We start from the raw sequence: 16,503 nt of genomic DNA, 5'->3' as shown, positions 1-16,503 counted from the left end.
TCGAATGAATTTCTTTTGCCATTAAACCTTCTTTTACAAAGAATTTTAACTGCACAATACTAAATTTTATCCATTTCAAGGGATACAGATAAAAGAAATACCACACGAAAAGAATGGAAGTGCTATCTTCACTTAGCAGGAGCTCCAGGTTACAGGATGCCTAATCACAAACCAAAATAACATAGAAATCCTTGGAATAGATCTGGATAACATCAGTGTTTTCTCAGTATATAAACTAACTAATATAACCTTTGCTTTTGAAATGTCCCAGTACTTGACACAAAGGAAATCTGCTATTATAGGTGACTTTAACAGTCATAGTGCACTTGAACAGTGGGCTGAAAGTAATCAAATGAATCTTATACACAATCCTAAACAGCCATCATCATTTAATAATGGAAGATGGAAAAGAGGTTATAATCCAGACCTTGGATTTGTTAGTAACAGAATAGCTAATCTATGCACTAATTCCAAGTTCAATTCAAGTTCACAACATAGACCAATAATGCTGCAAGTTTTCCCACCAGTCCGACTTAGGAGATCCCACTTAGAAGGCACTTTAATTTTAAAAAAGCTAACTGGGAACAGTTCTCAAGAGAATTAGACATAAACTTGACCAACATTTCATCCAGTCCAGAAAATTATGGAAAGTTCAATAAAGCTATTAGACTGTCTGCTACCAGGCACATCCCAAGAGGTTGTAGAACGTGTTACATTCCAGGTTTAGAGCACAATGTGGAAATATATGAAAAATACTGTGACCTATATGATAAAGATCCATTTCATCAGAAACAATTGATACAGGAAAGGAACTTATAGCAGCACTGTCTGAAAAAATAAGTCAACATTGGGCAGAGAAAATTAAAAGCTTAGATATGAAGCACAGTAGCAGAAAAGCCTGGCTCTTAAAAAATTATCTGTTGACCCCACAACAGCAGCAATCGAAGTTAATATAAATGCAAACCAAATTGCAACTTGGATATCTCTGAATGGTAAACCAAGTACTGAAGGAAAAATACCTAAAGATTATATTTAAAAAGTTGGGGATTCAGAAAATAATCTCTTCAAAGCACCATTTACTAAAGAGTAACTAGAAAATGCCCTAAATGCCTTAAAACCAGGAAAAGCTGCCAGTATAGATTATATCAGAAACAAGATACTATGGACTACTGAAAATAAAGAGCCAAAAGGCTTCACTTCGGCGATGTAAAATTATTCAAATTAAGTGGATATTGAATCCAACATTAATTCAGAGTCAAGTAGAGAAACTACAAGAGTTTTGTGCCAAATATATAGAAACTATAAAAGTTTCAGCGGGCACAAGCGTAAGAAAAACTTTCATGACAGGGACAACTCATAGTAAAGGTGGAGTAAGCTCCGATCACTATCTTTAGTATTTCCCATAATGAACCGGTCTGGGTAGTGACCCCCCAAAATGTATAACATCATACATCTCCTAGGAGATGTGTTTTACAATATAGGAAATACTAGATAGTGATCAGAACTTACTCCACCTTTACTACGAGTTGTCCCTGTCATGAAAGTTTTTGCTTACACTTTTACCCGCCAAAACTTTCATAGTTTCTATATTCGGCACGAAACTCTTGTAGTTTCTCTACTCGGCTCTGAATTAATGTTGGATTCAATATCCACTTAATTTGAATAGAGATACTACGGAGACTGGGAGAAAAGCCGATAGAGTGGTTGTTAGAATTTTTCAACTTTTGTTGGAAAATTGCTAAAATACCCAGCATATGGAGGCAAACAATAGTAGTACCTATCCTGAGACAGGGTAAACCTGCTGAGGATCCAAAGAGCTACAGACCTATAGCTCTCCTATGCACAACACTGAAGCTGTATGAGAGGTTAATCTTGAAGAGACTAAGTCCAGACATAAAGAAAGTGCTGATAAAAGAACAGGCAGGATTTAGACCAGGAAGATTATGCATTAGACAAGTATTAAACTTAACACAGTTTATTGAGGATAGCTTTGAAAGGGGGTTAGCAACAGGAGCTGTATTTATAGATTTGACAGCAGCATATGACACACTAACTCTTAGAAAGCTTATAGTCAAAATTTACAGCATGACAAACCGCTACGGTTAGTGGAGATATTTAGGTTACTGCTGTTCAGCAGGAGATTCTTTGTTGATTTTCAAGGAAAAAAGAGCAGATGGCATATCCAGAAAAATGGTCTACCTCAGGGAAGTGTGCTATCTCTCCTCCTCTTCAATATATATATACACTAATGACCAACCTATAAACCCACGGTCAAGAACCTTCTTATATGCACAGATGATTGGGCAATAGCTTATCAAGCAAAATCCTTTGATGACATTGAGAAGCAGCTCACACAAGAGCTAGAAACCCTTACAGTTTACTATAAGGAAAATCAACTGAAACCAAATCCCAGTAAAACCCAAATGTGTCTTTTCCATCTCAATAATAGGGAGGCAAGGAGAGAGTTGAATATAGAATGGAATAGTGTGAAACTGGTCAATTATCCAAATCCAACTTACCTAGGTGTTACACTAGATAGGACACGAAATTATAAGCAACACATAGAGATGACAGCAGCTAAAACTCAAACACATAATAATATGAGTGCCGATTAACATCATCTCGGTGGTGTGCAAATCCACAAATACTGCACACCTATGCACTGGCACTCTGCTTTTCGACAGCTGAGTATGCCAGCCCTGTTTGGGAAAGATCATCACATGTCAAAATTATTGATAAGGTTCTTAATGAAACATGTCGGCGCATTACTGGCTGCCTTAAGCCTACAAAAATTGACCATCTATACTCACTGTCTGGTATTGCACCTCTTCACATCAGAAGGACTACACAGAGTAGATATGAGTGGAAACAACAACTAAATGATGAACAGCATCCTTTGTATGAATATGTTGCAGTACATAAAAGGCTAAGATCAAGAAAAAGTTTTATTCACTAGTGGAACTGTTGGTTAATTCCATAAAAGCTACAAGGTGAACAATGTGGCAAGAACAATCTCCAGAGGCTCTGAACTCTGAACGAATCTCTTCCTTCCGGCTTACATCTTGACTGGCAAAGATGGAAGACACTGAATAGACTTCATTACAGAATGGGCAGATCAAAGCAGAATATGTCCAGATGGGGCTACACAGACAATGACAGCTGCTCATGTGGTGAGACACAAACCATGGATTGTTTGTGTTTCACCATCTTCTGCAATGGTGCTTAATAGACATTAATAATATATGTACCCAGGAAGATTTAATGCAGTGTAATGAAACAGCTTTAAAGTATATTAGTCACTGGATGAGTGAAATTTGACATTTTATGTTTTTGCTTAGTTATTTAATGCAAGTGGCATTTTTGTCTTTTAATGAATGCTTTTAATCCCTATCCTTTTAATGTTTATTTCTTTAAATGTATGCATTTAATCATTTATATGTATGCTCTTACATTTCTGTAGTTTGCACACAAAATAAATAAGTAATACGTGTGTTATATTCTAGATCCATGGCAGTTAAATTTTTGATGAAAGCAGACCATACTTGATGTAAAATTAAGCCTAGATTTTTATTGCATTGTGTAGGGATCCTAAGCATTTGTGAGGCTTCTTTAAATTTTCTTGTAAAACAATTACGATCAGTATATGACATTTTTGTTTGTTGCCAAAGTACTTAATGGCCAGCAGTGGTTGTGTGGAATGCCAGGCCTGATTTATGCTCTCTTCTTTTTTTCAACATCTTTTACATGTTCAAATATGCAGATCTCTCCCAACCTTCCTGTCTGGCCTACATAACAAATGCCACAAGAGCAATGAATCTCATAAACGCTTGGGTTTTTTTCACCCCTACATTAGGAGCATTTCAGAAAAAATAGATATAACATTACTTTAATACAACATCAAGACAACCTTCAAACCCTGGCAAAATTAAGAAATTAACTTAGCTCCTACAAAGATGTTCTTCCATACCTTGCCCACCCAGGGGTTTGCAAAATTCAATGGACCTGTAACCTACCTTACATAGGGGAAACAGGACACACTATCCCAATCAGAAAAGATGAACACAAATGCAACATTAAATACTACCAACTATGGTAAAACGGGCCTAACCAGACCACACACCCCCAAACACGCCACAGAATTGGCTGGAAAGGCACTAAGTCCTTGTGAAATGCTGAAACATCATCCAAATCTGAACAAAAATGATGGATTAATTATTCCAAAAATGTGGCGGACCCATCTTCAACCTATATAGCAATCAGAACAAAACCAGACAGAAGAAAATCCCAATACAACAGGACTGTAGAAATTAATTAATATAGATCCGTCCCCCCACAGAGGTCAGGCTAGGATAAATGATTAATAAAAATTTAGATTCATTTTACTTTTGTATAGTGCAGTGGCATCTAGCTTGTATATTGTACATATGTATGTTTTACTGATGATGACCTCAATACCGAAGTAGAAACATCGAATGTTACTTACTTAATGATAAGTAAAGTAATTATTTTAACATGTGTGTTGTCTCCATAAATTCTTCACTATGGATCCAGAGATGAATGACCAAAATGATATCAGGACTCTTGAATGTTGGTTACATAGTGTGGTTGAGGAAATATAGATTGCAGAGTTTGGTGGATAGGATAAGCTGCCATAGCGCAATTGGAAGAACAACGGAACATTGTGCCCTTTGAATGGAAAAGACCTGGGTTCGATTCTCGTCATGATGAGGAAAAATCCTTATATGAGCTTTTTTTTGAAGGTGAGTTAGCCGATCTCATACAGACAAATCGGCCTTCAGAACACACGCAATTTACAGACAAAAAATACTATTGTTGGTGGTGATGATGGACAATAGATGCCGTTGATTGTAGTAGTGCCGTAGTTGGAAAATTAAGTAGTAGTGGAGAGGATGAGATGTATCTAGCGAAGTAGAGTAGTGTGCCCTCCCACGATGAGTCCTTGGACTCCCTGGAGGTGTCACGTAGTAATAATAGTAATAATAATAAAAAGAGGTGATATGCTATAGACAATCATTTTAGTGAAGGTATTTTACCAGATTAATACAGAAGGGATTATAAAAAGAGTGGAGGGTGATACGGGAAGAACAAGAAGCCATCCCTGGAAGCTGTGTAAAAATGTGGTGAAGAAGGGTGTAAGGAATGGATTTTTTTTTTTTTCCCAATGGAGAGCGGAATGCCTTTGCAGCTTGCACTGTGAATATGGGTAGTGTAAATAATTTCAAGGTTCAATATGACAGACATGTGCTAGTTAAGCGGACTGTCCATGAGGAATCTACTGAGTCCATAAAGGCTACTGCCTTCTGTATTCTGTAATAATTTTAAGAAACTAACATTTCATATTCCAAACAAAAGTGCAGTTCAGGTAGCTTTATTTTCTTTTTAATTTTTTTGTCATTTGATTTTTCTATAAATATTATAAATTAATAGTTTTTATGAAATTTGTGATGTAACCAAGAGCACTAGTATGTGACAACAAAATTCACATATCTGACACACAACGGTGCAACTTTAGAACACATTTGTGTGTTGCATCAAAGCATTCATTCCAGGGATATCTATTATCTAGGAAACTCCACTATTCAAAGATAACATTTGCTAAGTACTCAGATAACAAAAAAGTTCACTGTATTAACAAATTCTTCACCCCTTGATAGATATGAAGAGGATTTTGACTAGCACTTTTGGTTGCCTAGTTTAGAGTTGCCTTTATTATGTGCATGTCCCTATGAATAAGAGTTATGAAATTATGATTCACTTCAAAGAAAATGTACATCTTATTATACATTTGGTAATGTTTTCTTGGCAGAAGCCTCTACTCATTAGCAGGAACATTCAATTTTCAAGCATATCCTTAACTGTTTCAAAATTATTATTTTGTAATCCCTCCATGGAGTCTGTATATCCATCGTGAGAGGTTCATTCGACTGACAACATAATTATCATATCAAACCTTAAAATCCTTAACACTTCTTGCATTAACAACGCATTCTGGAAATGCATTCCATTCACCGACAACTCTCCATGTAAAAAATCTACTCCTCATACCCCTCTCTTCACCACACTCTTACATAACTTCCAGGGATGACCTCTGATTTTTCACCTCTTGCCTTCTACTCTATAATCTCATCTGGATTAATCCAATAAAATCCTCTCACTAACTTAAATGTCTCTATCATATCATCTCTTTTCCTCCTAAACACCAAACTCTGCAATCCACATTTTTCAACCTCTCTCTCCATAGGCAGAATCCAAAGTCCTGATATTGTCTTAGTCACTCACCTCTGGACCCGTTCCAATGTTTCCACATCACACTGAAAACCAGGTGACCAGATATGAGCACAATAGTTCAAGTGTGGTCTGACTAGTTCTTTGTACAGTGGCGCAATTGCTTGATTATCCCTACATGTTAGAGTACTTCTTATCATAGCAGCATGATGAGCAGCTTTTTAAACTTCAAATCTCTTCCCAAATCTCTAATTTCATCCACTTCCTGCAGTACAGCACCGTCAATATATACACAGCCTTATATTTCTGCACTCCAAAATGCAACATCTTGAGCTTATTGATATTAAAACCACAACCCCACTCCTTTGTCCAAGTAAAAAGTCTATTCAGATCTTCCTGAAGGGAATTAACATCAGCATTGCTACTTAAAATTCTTCCCAACTTTGCATCATCAGCAAACAACTGAAGATCCCCACTCAGCAAATATGATATATCATTTATAAACAAGTTACACAACAGGGGGGCAAGAAGAGAACCCTGGGGCATACCACTATTTACCCTCCTTCTTTTGAGACACTTCTCCGTTATACACAGCCTGCTGGTTTCGTTCAGAGAGCCAATCTCCTATCCATCTAACCAATAGACTATCTATTCCAATCCTCTGCGGCCTGTACACCAACTAATCATGTGGTAATATATCAAATGCTTTTGCAAAGTCCAAGAATATCACTGTATATGATTCTCACTTATCTAACATATGCATTACCCTTGCATTTTATGATATGTCTTAGGCTTTACAAATCCATGTTGACCATCATAAAGAATGCTATGTCCATGAACCCAATCATGTATTTTTATTCCTAACCAATCTCTCCAACACCATGACCACAACTGCAGTTACAAGACTGGTCTATAATTAAAAACTTCTGTCCTAGAATCATGCTTGTGGAGTGGTAATATTTTGCTTTCTTCCACACCTTAGGAACTGTACCCACTGCAAGGCTTTCATCAAAGGCATAGCCAACAGTGGTGAATTTTCTTTAAGAATACATGGTGATATGTCATCCATTCCCAAAGCCTTATTAACATCTAATTCAACAACACCTGATACATCTCTGATCCTTTCACTTCCATTTCTCTTAATACTTGCTTTCCTTCTACGAAGATGGACTGAAAAGTTCGGCCTTACAATGAAAAAACAAATTTATAATTTCAAACTTATTTGTATTTTTACATAATCTCCCTTAAGACTGATACATTTATTTCAGCGATGCTCCAGCACCATTATCCCGTCCCTGTAGTGGTTCTCAGTAAGATCTGCAAAATACTCTTCTACAGCTGCAATCACCTCTTGATTTGAAGAAAAATGATGACCAGCGAGGAATAGTTTTAGTTTTGGGAAGAGACAGAAGTCAGAGGGAGCCAAATCTTGGGAATAGCATGGATGTTCCAACAATTTATAGTGCAGATCCCTTAATTTTACCATTGCCAAAACACCTTTGTGGGCATGTGCATTGCCCTGATGAAAGATGATTTTTTTCTTATGCAAACCGGGTCTTTTCTCACGAATTTTTTCACGTCCATGTCAAAATAGTCTGGTTAAAAGATCGAAATAATATTCCCTGGTTATTGTTTTACCCTTTCCAAGATAATTAATAAACAAAATGCCTTTAGCATCCCAAAACACCGATGCCATGACCTTTCCTGCTGATGGAACCGCTTTGCCTTCTTTGGCGCTGAACAACCAGCTTCTGTCCACTGTTTTGATTGCTGTTTGGATTCTGGTGTGTAATGGTGAATCCAAGTCTCATCCATAGTAATAAATCAACGCATAAAATCAGTTTTATTCTTGTTAAAATGCTCCAAGCACTGTTCAGAGATTTTCATGCGAGTGCATTTTCGATCTGAGGTGAGCAAGCGTGGCACTCATCTTGCGCAAAACATTTTCATTAGCAATTCTTCATGCACAATATATCCTACATGTTCTTTTGAAATGCTTATAGTCTCAGCAATTTCATGCACTTTGACTCGCCGATCATCCAATACCATATCGTGCATTTGATCAATGATTTCTGGTGTTATTACACTTTTTGGACGTCCTTCAAGTGGATTATCTTCAAGGCTGGTACGGCCATGCTTAAACTCGGCAGTCCATTTCTTAATTGTCAAAAATGAAGGAGAAGAGTGGTCATAAACTTTAATGAAAACTTCGAATGAATTTCTTTTGCCGTTAAACCTTCTTTTACAAAGAATTTTATAGCTGCACAATACTCAATTTTATCCATTTCAAGGGATACAAACAACACTTTTGCTTCAGACAGCTGTATAAACTACTTGAAATTTCAAACGGATGATTATGACAGATGTACCAACTTAGAAAAAAAAATTGTGCCGATAGTGTTGCCATCTATGGTCGAGTCTGAGAACTTTTCAGACTACCCACGTATATGTTGCAGCGCATCATTTTCACCAATATGATATATACTGATGAAGTGCTCATTCAATAATTCCACTATATCCTTTGGAAACGCCCACTCTACTGCCAGTGTCAACCTGCCATAATTATTCTTTCTTTCTTTTGCATGTTATATAGTGAAAAATTACCTTGAATTAACCATACTGTACGTTTTCTTTCTTTACCATGCTCATCACCTTCCTAGCCTGCACTTTATACTCTTCATGGATCCGATCACCACCAAATGTCTTGTACCTCCTCCGTAGCATTTTCTTTTCCAGCACAGCTTGCTTGATTTCACTGTTCATCCATTTCACTCCTACTCTATTCACTCACGTAGCCTTTGGTAAGGTTATACATTGCTTTTGTCAGATACTGTCTTGTGAGTTTCCATGCATTGTCAATGTCTTTTCCATTCCAAAGTCATCTACTCAACATATTGATGCTAACTGACTACAGAGCTTCCTATAATCACCCATTTTATACTTCCACATATATCCCTTTTTGGCAGTAACCTTTTCTTGTTTCATCACTTCCCAAACAAGCACCTCATGATCACTCTCACCAACTGGCAGCAGTGTTAATACCTTATTAACAACTACATCTTGTGAAGTTATCACCAATTATAGCCAACTAATTTCTAATTTGCTTAAACATTTCACATTCAGCATTCTCTGCATTCCCTGGCTTATAACAGCATCCTATGAGATAAACTAATCTGTTTCTTTAAATTTCACACTACACAGATTCAAAATCTGTGCATACACTATCAACTTCCATACTTTGTGGACACAATTTTTCTGCAATCATTAACAGCACGTTCCCAGTTCTTTTTTCATATTTCTATCCTTCAGTAAAATTATATATCCTATTTCTATTCCCGACATCACATCCTCCTCAGAGCAATTACCCTTCTATAGTACGCCCACACTTTGTAGAGCTTCGCTTGGCTTTCTGCCAAGAATAGTCATTCATGCTGAAAGGGAGAAAAAAATGAAGGATGTACGAATTGGATGCCAACATGCAAAATCAGTGCTTTCTTGTCTGTTGCTGTACTAGTTTAAAAACTACAATGTTTGTAAAAGAAAAGCTAAATTTTCCGACCTGTAATAATAAACTCATCCGAGAAGATGGATTGATTACCCTATTATCGGAATGGATTCTCCATTTTGTGACATATGCAGAAGTGTCAAAGGGTCTCAAATCTGTGAACATACTATAATGTATGATCAACTGTCTATTTTCTTCCAAATACCTCATGCTCACTCAGATCCTGCATAGATAATATTTAATACAAATCAGAACCATTAAAGAATTTAGACTACATTTAGCATTAATACCAAAGCAACAAAGGTCATGATGTGAGTGTAATGTCTGTCAACTGCATGTATGTTCACTAGCAAGTCATGTATTTTGAAAGAGGTATAACCAGTGCTTCCATGAAACAACAAACTGCCACTTTTCAAGGAAAGCTGAGTTAATCTCAGATCAGCCAACTCAGCTTCAACTGAAAAAACTTAAAAATATATCTCACATCTTGACAGGATTTAAAATCATCTTTCCAATCAAATGACATGTGACATTTTTCTGACTATACCATTTATTTATATATATACAGGGTGTCCCAAAATTCACGCAAGATTTAAATTTAGCGCCATTTGTGCGGTAAAGTGTTGCCAACGAGGAAAAAAAGACAGCATGACAGCTGACAGTTCAGGGTTATTAAAAATGACCACACACAGTGAAGAGAGTTCGTTGAATGGATTATGGAACAACAACAAGTGGATGCTTATTTTTCGAACAAAATCATCTTCAGCAATGAGGCTCATTTTCATCTTGATGGCTTCGTTAATCGACAAAATTGTCGCATTTGGGGTTTAGAAAATCCACGAGTGATTGTTGAGAAACAAATGCATCCACAACGTGTCACTGTTTGGTGCGGATTTTGGGCTGGTGGCATCATCGGTCCATTCTTCTTCGAAAATGCGGCTGGTAAGGCAATAACAGTTAATGGTGCTCGCTATCGCAACATGATAATCCAGTTTTTTGTGCCTAAATTGCAAGATATGGATGTGGACGACATGTGGTTTCAAGAAGACGGTGCCACATGCCATACAGCCCGAGAAACAATTCAATTACTGCATGAGTCATTTCCTGGTCGTGTAATTTCCCGTTTTAGTGATCAGAATTGGCCGCCCAGATCATGTGACTTAACGCCGTTGGACTTTTTTCTTTGTGGTTTTTTGAAGTCTAAGGTTTATGCCAACAAGCCCACGACCACCCACGCCTTGAAGGAGGAAATTGAGCGCTGTATCAATGAAATTCAGCCACATTTATGCAAAATGGTCATGGAAAATTTTGACAAAAGAGTGCGTATGTGCCAGCAAAGCCGTGGATTTACCCGATATGCTATTCCATGCATAACCCTATACTGTATACTTTATGAATCAATAAGAAATTACAATTTTTAATTAAAAACCTGTGTTTTGTATTCAAGCAAGAAGTATATCAAAATTACTTCTTGCTTGAATTTTGGGACACCCTATGTGTGTGTGTGTGTGTGTGTGTGTGTGTGTGTGTGTATACACACATTTTATTTATTTATTTATTTTTTTACATAAAATAAAACTAATGTCTGGTAATAAGTTTATATACTCAAAACTACTTCTCCCTGTTGAAACGTCTTTTCTGGTGTATATTGTTTACTAAAAGATTATCAGCTAACGCCTGTTTTTTTTTTATTCCCGTATAGGGAGTAGGCGAGGCCGTTTAGCCCTAACTAACTTTTGGACATTGAACTGGGTGGGCAGTTCAATCTCCACTGGTACCCAATCAGAGATAGCTGGTTGGTTTGATCTCACCAGCAATAACTAGTGAGATCAAACAAAATTTTTTTAAAATATATATCATTTTCAGTGATATAGCCAATAAAGACCATTGCATATGGATTGTAAAAGGTACAGGGTTCAAACTGTGCAAAAAGCAAGATTTTAACCTTAACCTCCAGATAAGCTGACAGCCTCTTAAATTTATAGAAGTTTATGTAAAAACATAAACACTAATAATAATAAAAAGTAATCAAAGTAGCTCAATTGTATGAATTCTTATGCATTTTGGTATATGAGCAAGTTCAGAATGAAATGTTAGATTGTCTGCAATAAACACATGCTGCAAAAAATTATAATGGCAAAGTTTGAAATTTTAAAGTGTTTGAATATGTTTTTACCTGGGGCAACTCCAAAAAAACCATATTCTGGATTGATAGCTCTTAGCTGTCCATTCTCATCAAATTTCATCCAAGCTATATCATCTCCAACACACTCCACTTTGTAGCCAGGTAGGCTTGGATTCATCATAGCCAAATTGGTTTTCCCACAGGCACTAGGAAATGCTGCAGCAATATACTTTTTCTGCCCTTTTGGATTAGTAATTCCTAATATCTATTTAAAAAGATATACAAGTATTTTCTTATATTCATCATTATTTTTGATTTTAAATTTATTCAGAATAAGAAACAGCTTCATAATTCAAACACGCAATTTTTTTTTTAATTACTACTACAACTCTTTAACATAAAAACTCAAATCAGAAAAATTAAAGTTGCATAGAGAATTACATAAATGAATGCAATATTTAACCAACTTTACACAGAAATTATTAATTTACTTCTTATACTGTGAAGCAAAAACTTATACTTTTTTTTTTATCATACTGAATTTTGTTTCTTATTATATGGAAAAAAAAATAACCCATTAACATGAAACAGGTTTTGTTTTGATAATATTATTATTGTACAGGCACCATCATGGAGTCCTAAGATATATCGTGGGAGACCCAAACTATGAACACTATTATACTTCTTGAAACCATTAACAAAGGTGCACTTGCAACTGACTCAGGCAATCCATTCCATTCATTCTCCAAATGAAAAATCTAGTCCTCATGACCTTGCTAACCACACTCTTACCCAACTTCAAGGGATGACCTCTTGTTCTGCTCCCTCTAGCCAAGTGCTGAAACATTTCCCCTGCATCAATCCTATAAGTCTTTAAGTAATTTAAGTGTTTCTATGATATCGCCCCTTTTTTGCCTATTAACCTTAACCAATTTTTGCAATTCTGCAAATCCTCAACCTATCCTAATAGGAAGCATTCCAGAGAATTTTTCACCGAATTAATGTTATCTATAAATACTTTGCTATTGTCAGATCTTCATCCAATCATGCATGGTAAAATTTGCACTGACAATTGTTACTTGTCTTTTAATTCCTATCAGTGTTTATTTTAGGCACACTTTTTTTTTCATATGAAATTAAATCAAATTGGCAATATGATTTAATTTCATATTGCCAAGTAAAACATCATTACAAACCTCCAAACCTCTATTACTTGTTTTTCACTTTTAGTATAGGAATTTTAACAAACCTATTAGTACTAGAAAAAGTGCAAACTTACACTGAATCTTGGCTGTTTGGATTCAAATTTAGGATATGCAAACTTGGCTCCATAGTGAAAAATCAGGAGCTTTAAAAATCCCTCTCCACAGGAGATTCATGTTTAGAATAATTCATGTGCACAACTAGAATCTTTCTTATAAGTAATCAACCATCACAGAATTAAATTCACGATGGAGCTTGAATGAAATGGGACTATTTTTCCTAGATGTCCTTATAAAAAAAGAATTGGATGGTTCGGTTCATCTGTTTTTCACAAACCTTCATATATCCATCACATTCTGCTCACCATCCCTCACAGAAATATGGTATTATTAAATGCCTTCGTTGAAGTGCTCATTATCCGTTCCTCATCCAAATTTCATCTAAAAGAAATTTCTACAATCAAAAACAGCCATTCACAATGGCTTCAACCCCAAAACAACAGAACATTATCAACTGTTTTTATATTTATTATTTTTTCACCATCCCTCACAGAAATATGGTATTATTAAATGCCTTCTTTGAAGTGCTCATTATCTGTTCCTCATCCAAATTTCATCTAAAAGAAATTTTTACAATCAAAAACAGCCATTCACAATGGCTTCAACCCCAAAACAACAAAACATTATCAACTGTTTTTATATTATTATTTTTTTTTTACCACTGTGCTGTCGTTGCTTGTTTCATTTAGCAATTTTTCAAAGTAATTACTCCATACATTAAGGATATCTTTTTCTCCAGTTTTCATGCCACCTTTGTCATCTCTAATTCCTTTCACAGCACTCTTTCTTCCATTTCTGAGCTTCTTCAACAACCTCCAGAATATTATTACTATTATTACGGGCAACTCCAGGGAGTCATTAGACTCATCGAGGGAGGCCCCAAATCATATTCATCACAACTATTCGACATTCATACAGTATCTATCATACCTCGCCTTAAACTCATTCACTGTCACAGCATCCACCACAGACTCAGGGAGCGCATTCCACTCATTCACTACTCTAAAAGTAAAGAACCCAGCTCTAACACCTTTACTAACCACACTTTTGCCCAGTTTCCATGGATATCCCCTAGTCCTCCCACAACCAGCCCTGCTCTCAAAAATATCTTCTGAATTAATTTTATAGAAATCCTTCAGTAATTTGAATGTCTCAATCATATCTCCCCTCCTCCGCCTATCAACCAATTTTTGCAACCCACAAATCCTCAACCTGTTCTCATATGGTTCATTCCACAGACCTGCTATCATCTTGGTTACTCGCCTCTGGATCCTCTCCACCTCCTCCCCATCAAGAAGAAACCTAGGTGACCAAATCTGAGCACAGTAGTCGAGATGGGGTCTTATCAAGGCTCGATACAGAGGAACAATAATCTGCTTGTCTCTGCTTGTCAACGTATTCTTCAGCAACCAAGTGATTTGATGAGCTGATTTGGCCACTTTTGCAATGTGTCCCCTAAATTTCAATTCCTTATCCACCAACACTCCTAAATCTCGTGCCTCATCAATTTCCTGGAGCACGGTTCCACCAATGCAGTAAACTGCTGCCAATCTTTTCACCCTAAAATGCATAACCTTACATTTTGCCACATTAAATTGACATCCATTCTCCTTAGCCCAGACCTCCAATCTATCCAAATCATCCTGCAAAATTTTGACGTCATCTGCATTCACTATTGCCCTACCCAACTTCGCATCATCCGCAAACAAATGAACTGTTCCTCTCAGCATCTTGCCATCTTCTTGATATTTATTTTCTATGTTTTTGCCAAAGTCCTCCCATGCCTTTTGTTTAGCTAGTTTTAACAGTGTATCACTTTCTTACATTTTTCTCTGTATTCTCTAAGACCACAAGCTGACTTATTTGCCAGGAACTTTTGATATGCTTTCTTCTTTTCCTTAACTACCTCTTAACTTCCTGTGACCACATGGAGTTCTGATTTTTCTCTCCTTGCAGGCAATCTCACTACATGCCTCTTTGGCTGAATCAATCAATGTTTTCTTCAGGGCTTGCCACTGAACCTCCAAGATTTGATTCCTGTTCTCAAACTCTTTAATTTTTTCTTGTTTGTGTATTTTAGTCTACAGTTCACATCTGAGAGATGCTCAACTTTTATTCACATTAAAACTCTCTTACGTGTTCTTTTCAGTATGAAATTCAATTTTATCTTGCTCAAGACTAAATAGTGATCACTTCCAATCCTCTGTATTCTCTAGTGTTTTGCACAAGTGAGAAAACATCACTATAAACAATAATATAGTGAATGAGACTGTCTTTCTCTTTGCCTCTTCTCTCCATGTGAATTTGTGCACATTTTTATGTCAGAAAATTGTGTTAGTAATAACCAGTTCATATCCTGAGCAGAAATCCAACAGGTTTTTGCCATTATTATAGCCTCAAAAAATTCCTCCACTTCTTTAATAGAACCTTCTGTGGGATCATAGGCACAAATAAATCTCATTATCCAGTTCCCCATTCTGATTTCTGCCCACATCATTGTATTTGATATTGCCTGCCATTCAAAAAGATTACCTTCATATTTACTGTTGAATACTGTAACTACTCCTTCTTTTCGTTGATTATTATTGCCTGAATATAGCATTTTTGTATTTAGTTCTGCTAGTTCCATTTCTTTGCCATTCAGGCTTTTTATATTGATAGTACCAATCTTGAAGTCTAGTGATGTGATGTTGAGTTGGAATGTGTTTCAGGATCTGTTCCAGTAGCTGACTTTTCGCTGTTCACCCTGGCTCCCTGGCAAAAACAACAGGGACCGTGTTTAACTGGGCAATGCCCCAGCCAGCATGAAATTCTGTCATGTTGTACCATCATTGTGTTTAAGCCAATAAGAATACAATTTGGTTGGCTAAATCCCAAATTGCCAGCCCAGCCTCGTTTGTTCATTATCCAGGTAGATACCTAAGAGGATATCCTAATTTACTAATTTTCTATAATAAAGTGACAGCTGAGATGGATAAGAAAAATGGTTACATAAATATTGCTGGACTTTGCAAAAGCTATTTGACAACCACGTGGAACCCTATTACATAAGTTGGAGTAAATGGAGATAAGCACGAAGCTAGTGATAGAGTGTCTAATGGAAGACATCAGAGAGTAATATATGGTGGAGTTGAATTAAGAGAAGGCAAATGACCTGTGGCATGGCTGCTAATGCTGTTTTTAATTTATAATGAAGGATACTGAGAATGATCTAAGGGTGAATATTCAGTTGTTTGCAATGATGCTAAACTGGGGAGATCAATATTAATGAACATGATGTAAACATCTTGCAGGATGATAAGAATAATAGCTACTTATCCAACATATGAAGTTAATCATTTTGTGATGAAAAATACAGACTATGT

General features: G+C 36.4%; 1 protein-coding gene across 1 annotated transcript in view; it reads right to left on the bottom strand.

Annotated features, from left to right (window-relative positions):
* The window catches only part of LOC150096961 (phosphoenolpyruvate carboxykinase, cytosolic [GTP]-like), a 203,958-nt gene that overhangs the window by 50,526 nt on the left and 136,929 nt on the right, over positions 1-16,503 (bottom strand). Inside the window, exon 6 of the mRNA XM_090408517.1 lies at positions 11,928-12,141. Within this exon, the coding sequence (XP_090264643.1) occupies positions 11,928-12,141 (214 nt within the window). The remainder of the gene's footprint in view (positions 1-11,927; positions 12,142-16,503) is intronic.

The sequence above is a fragment of the Typopeltis vanoorti genome, chromosome 18 (assembly GCF_054136105.1).
Source record: "Typopeltis vanoorti isolate ZY-2024b chromosome 18, IOZ_Tvanoo_1.0, whole genome shotgun sequence".
Taxonomy (NCBI): Eukaryota; Metazoa; Arthropoda; class Arachnida; order Uropygi; family Thelyphonidae; genus Typopeltis; species Typopeltis vanoorti.
This window is presented reverse-complemented; position numbering and strand designations above follow the sequence as displayed.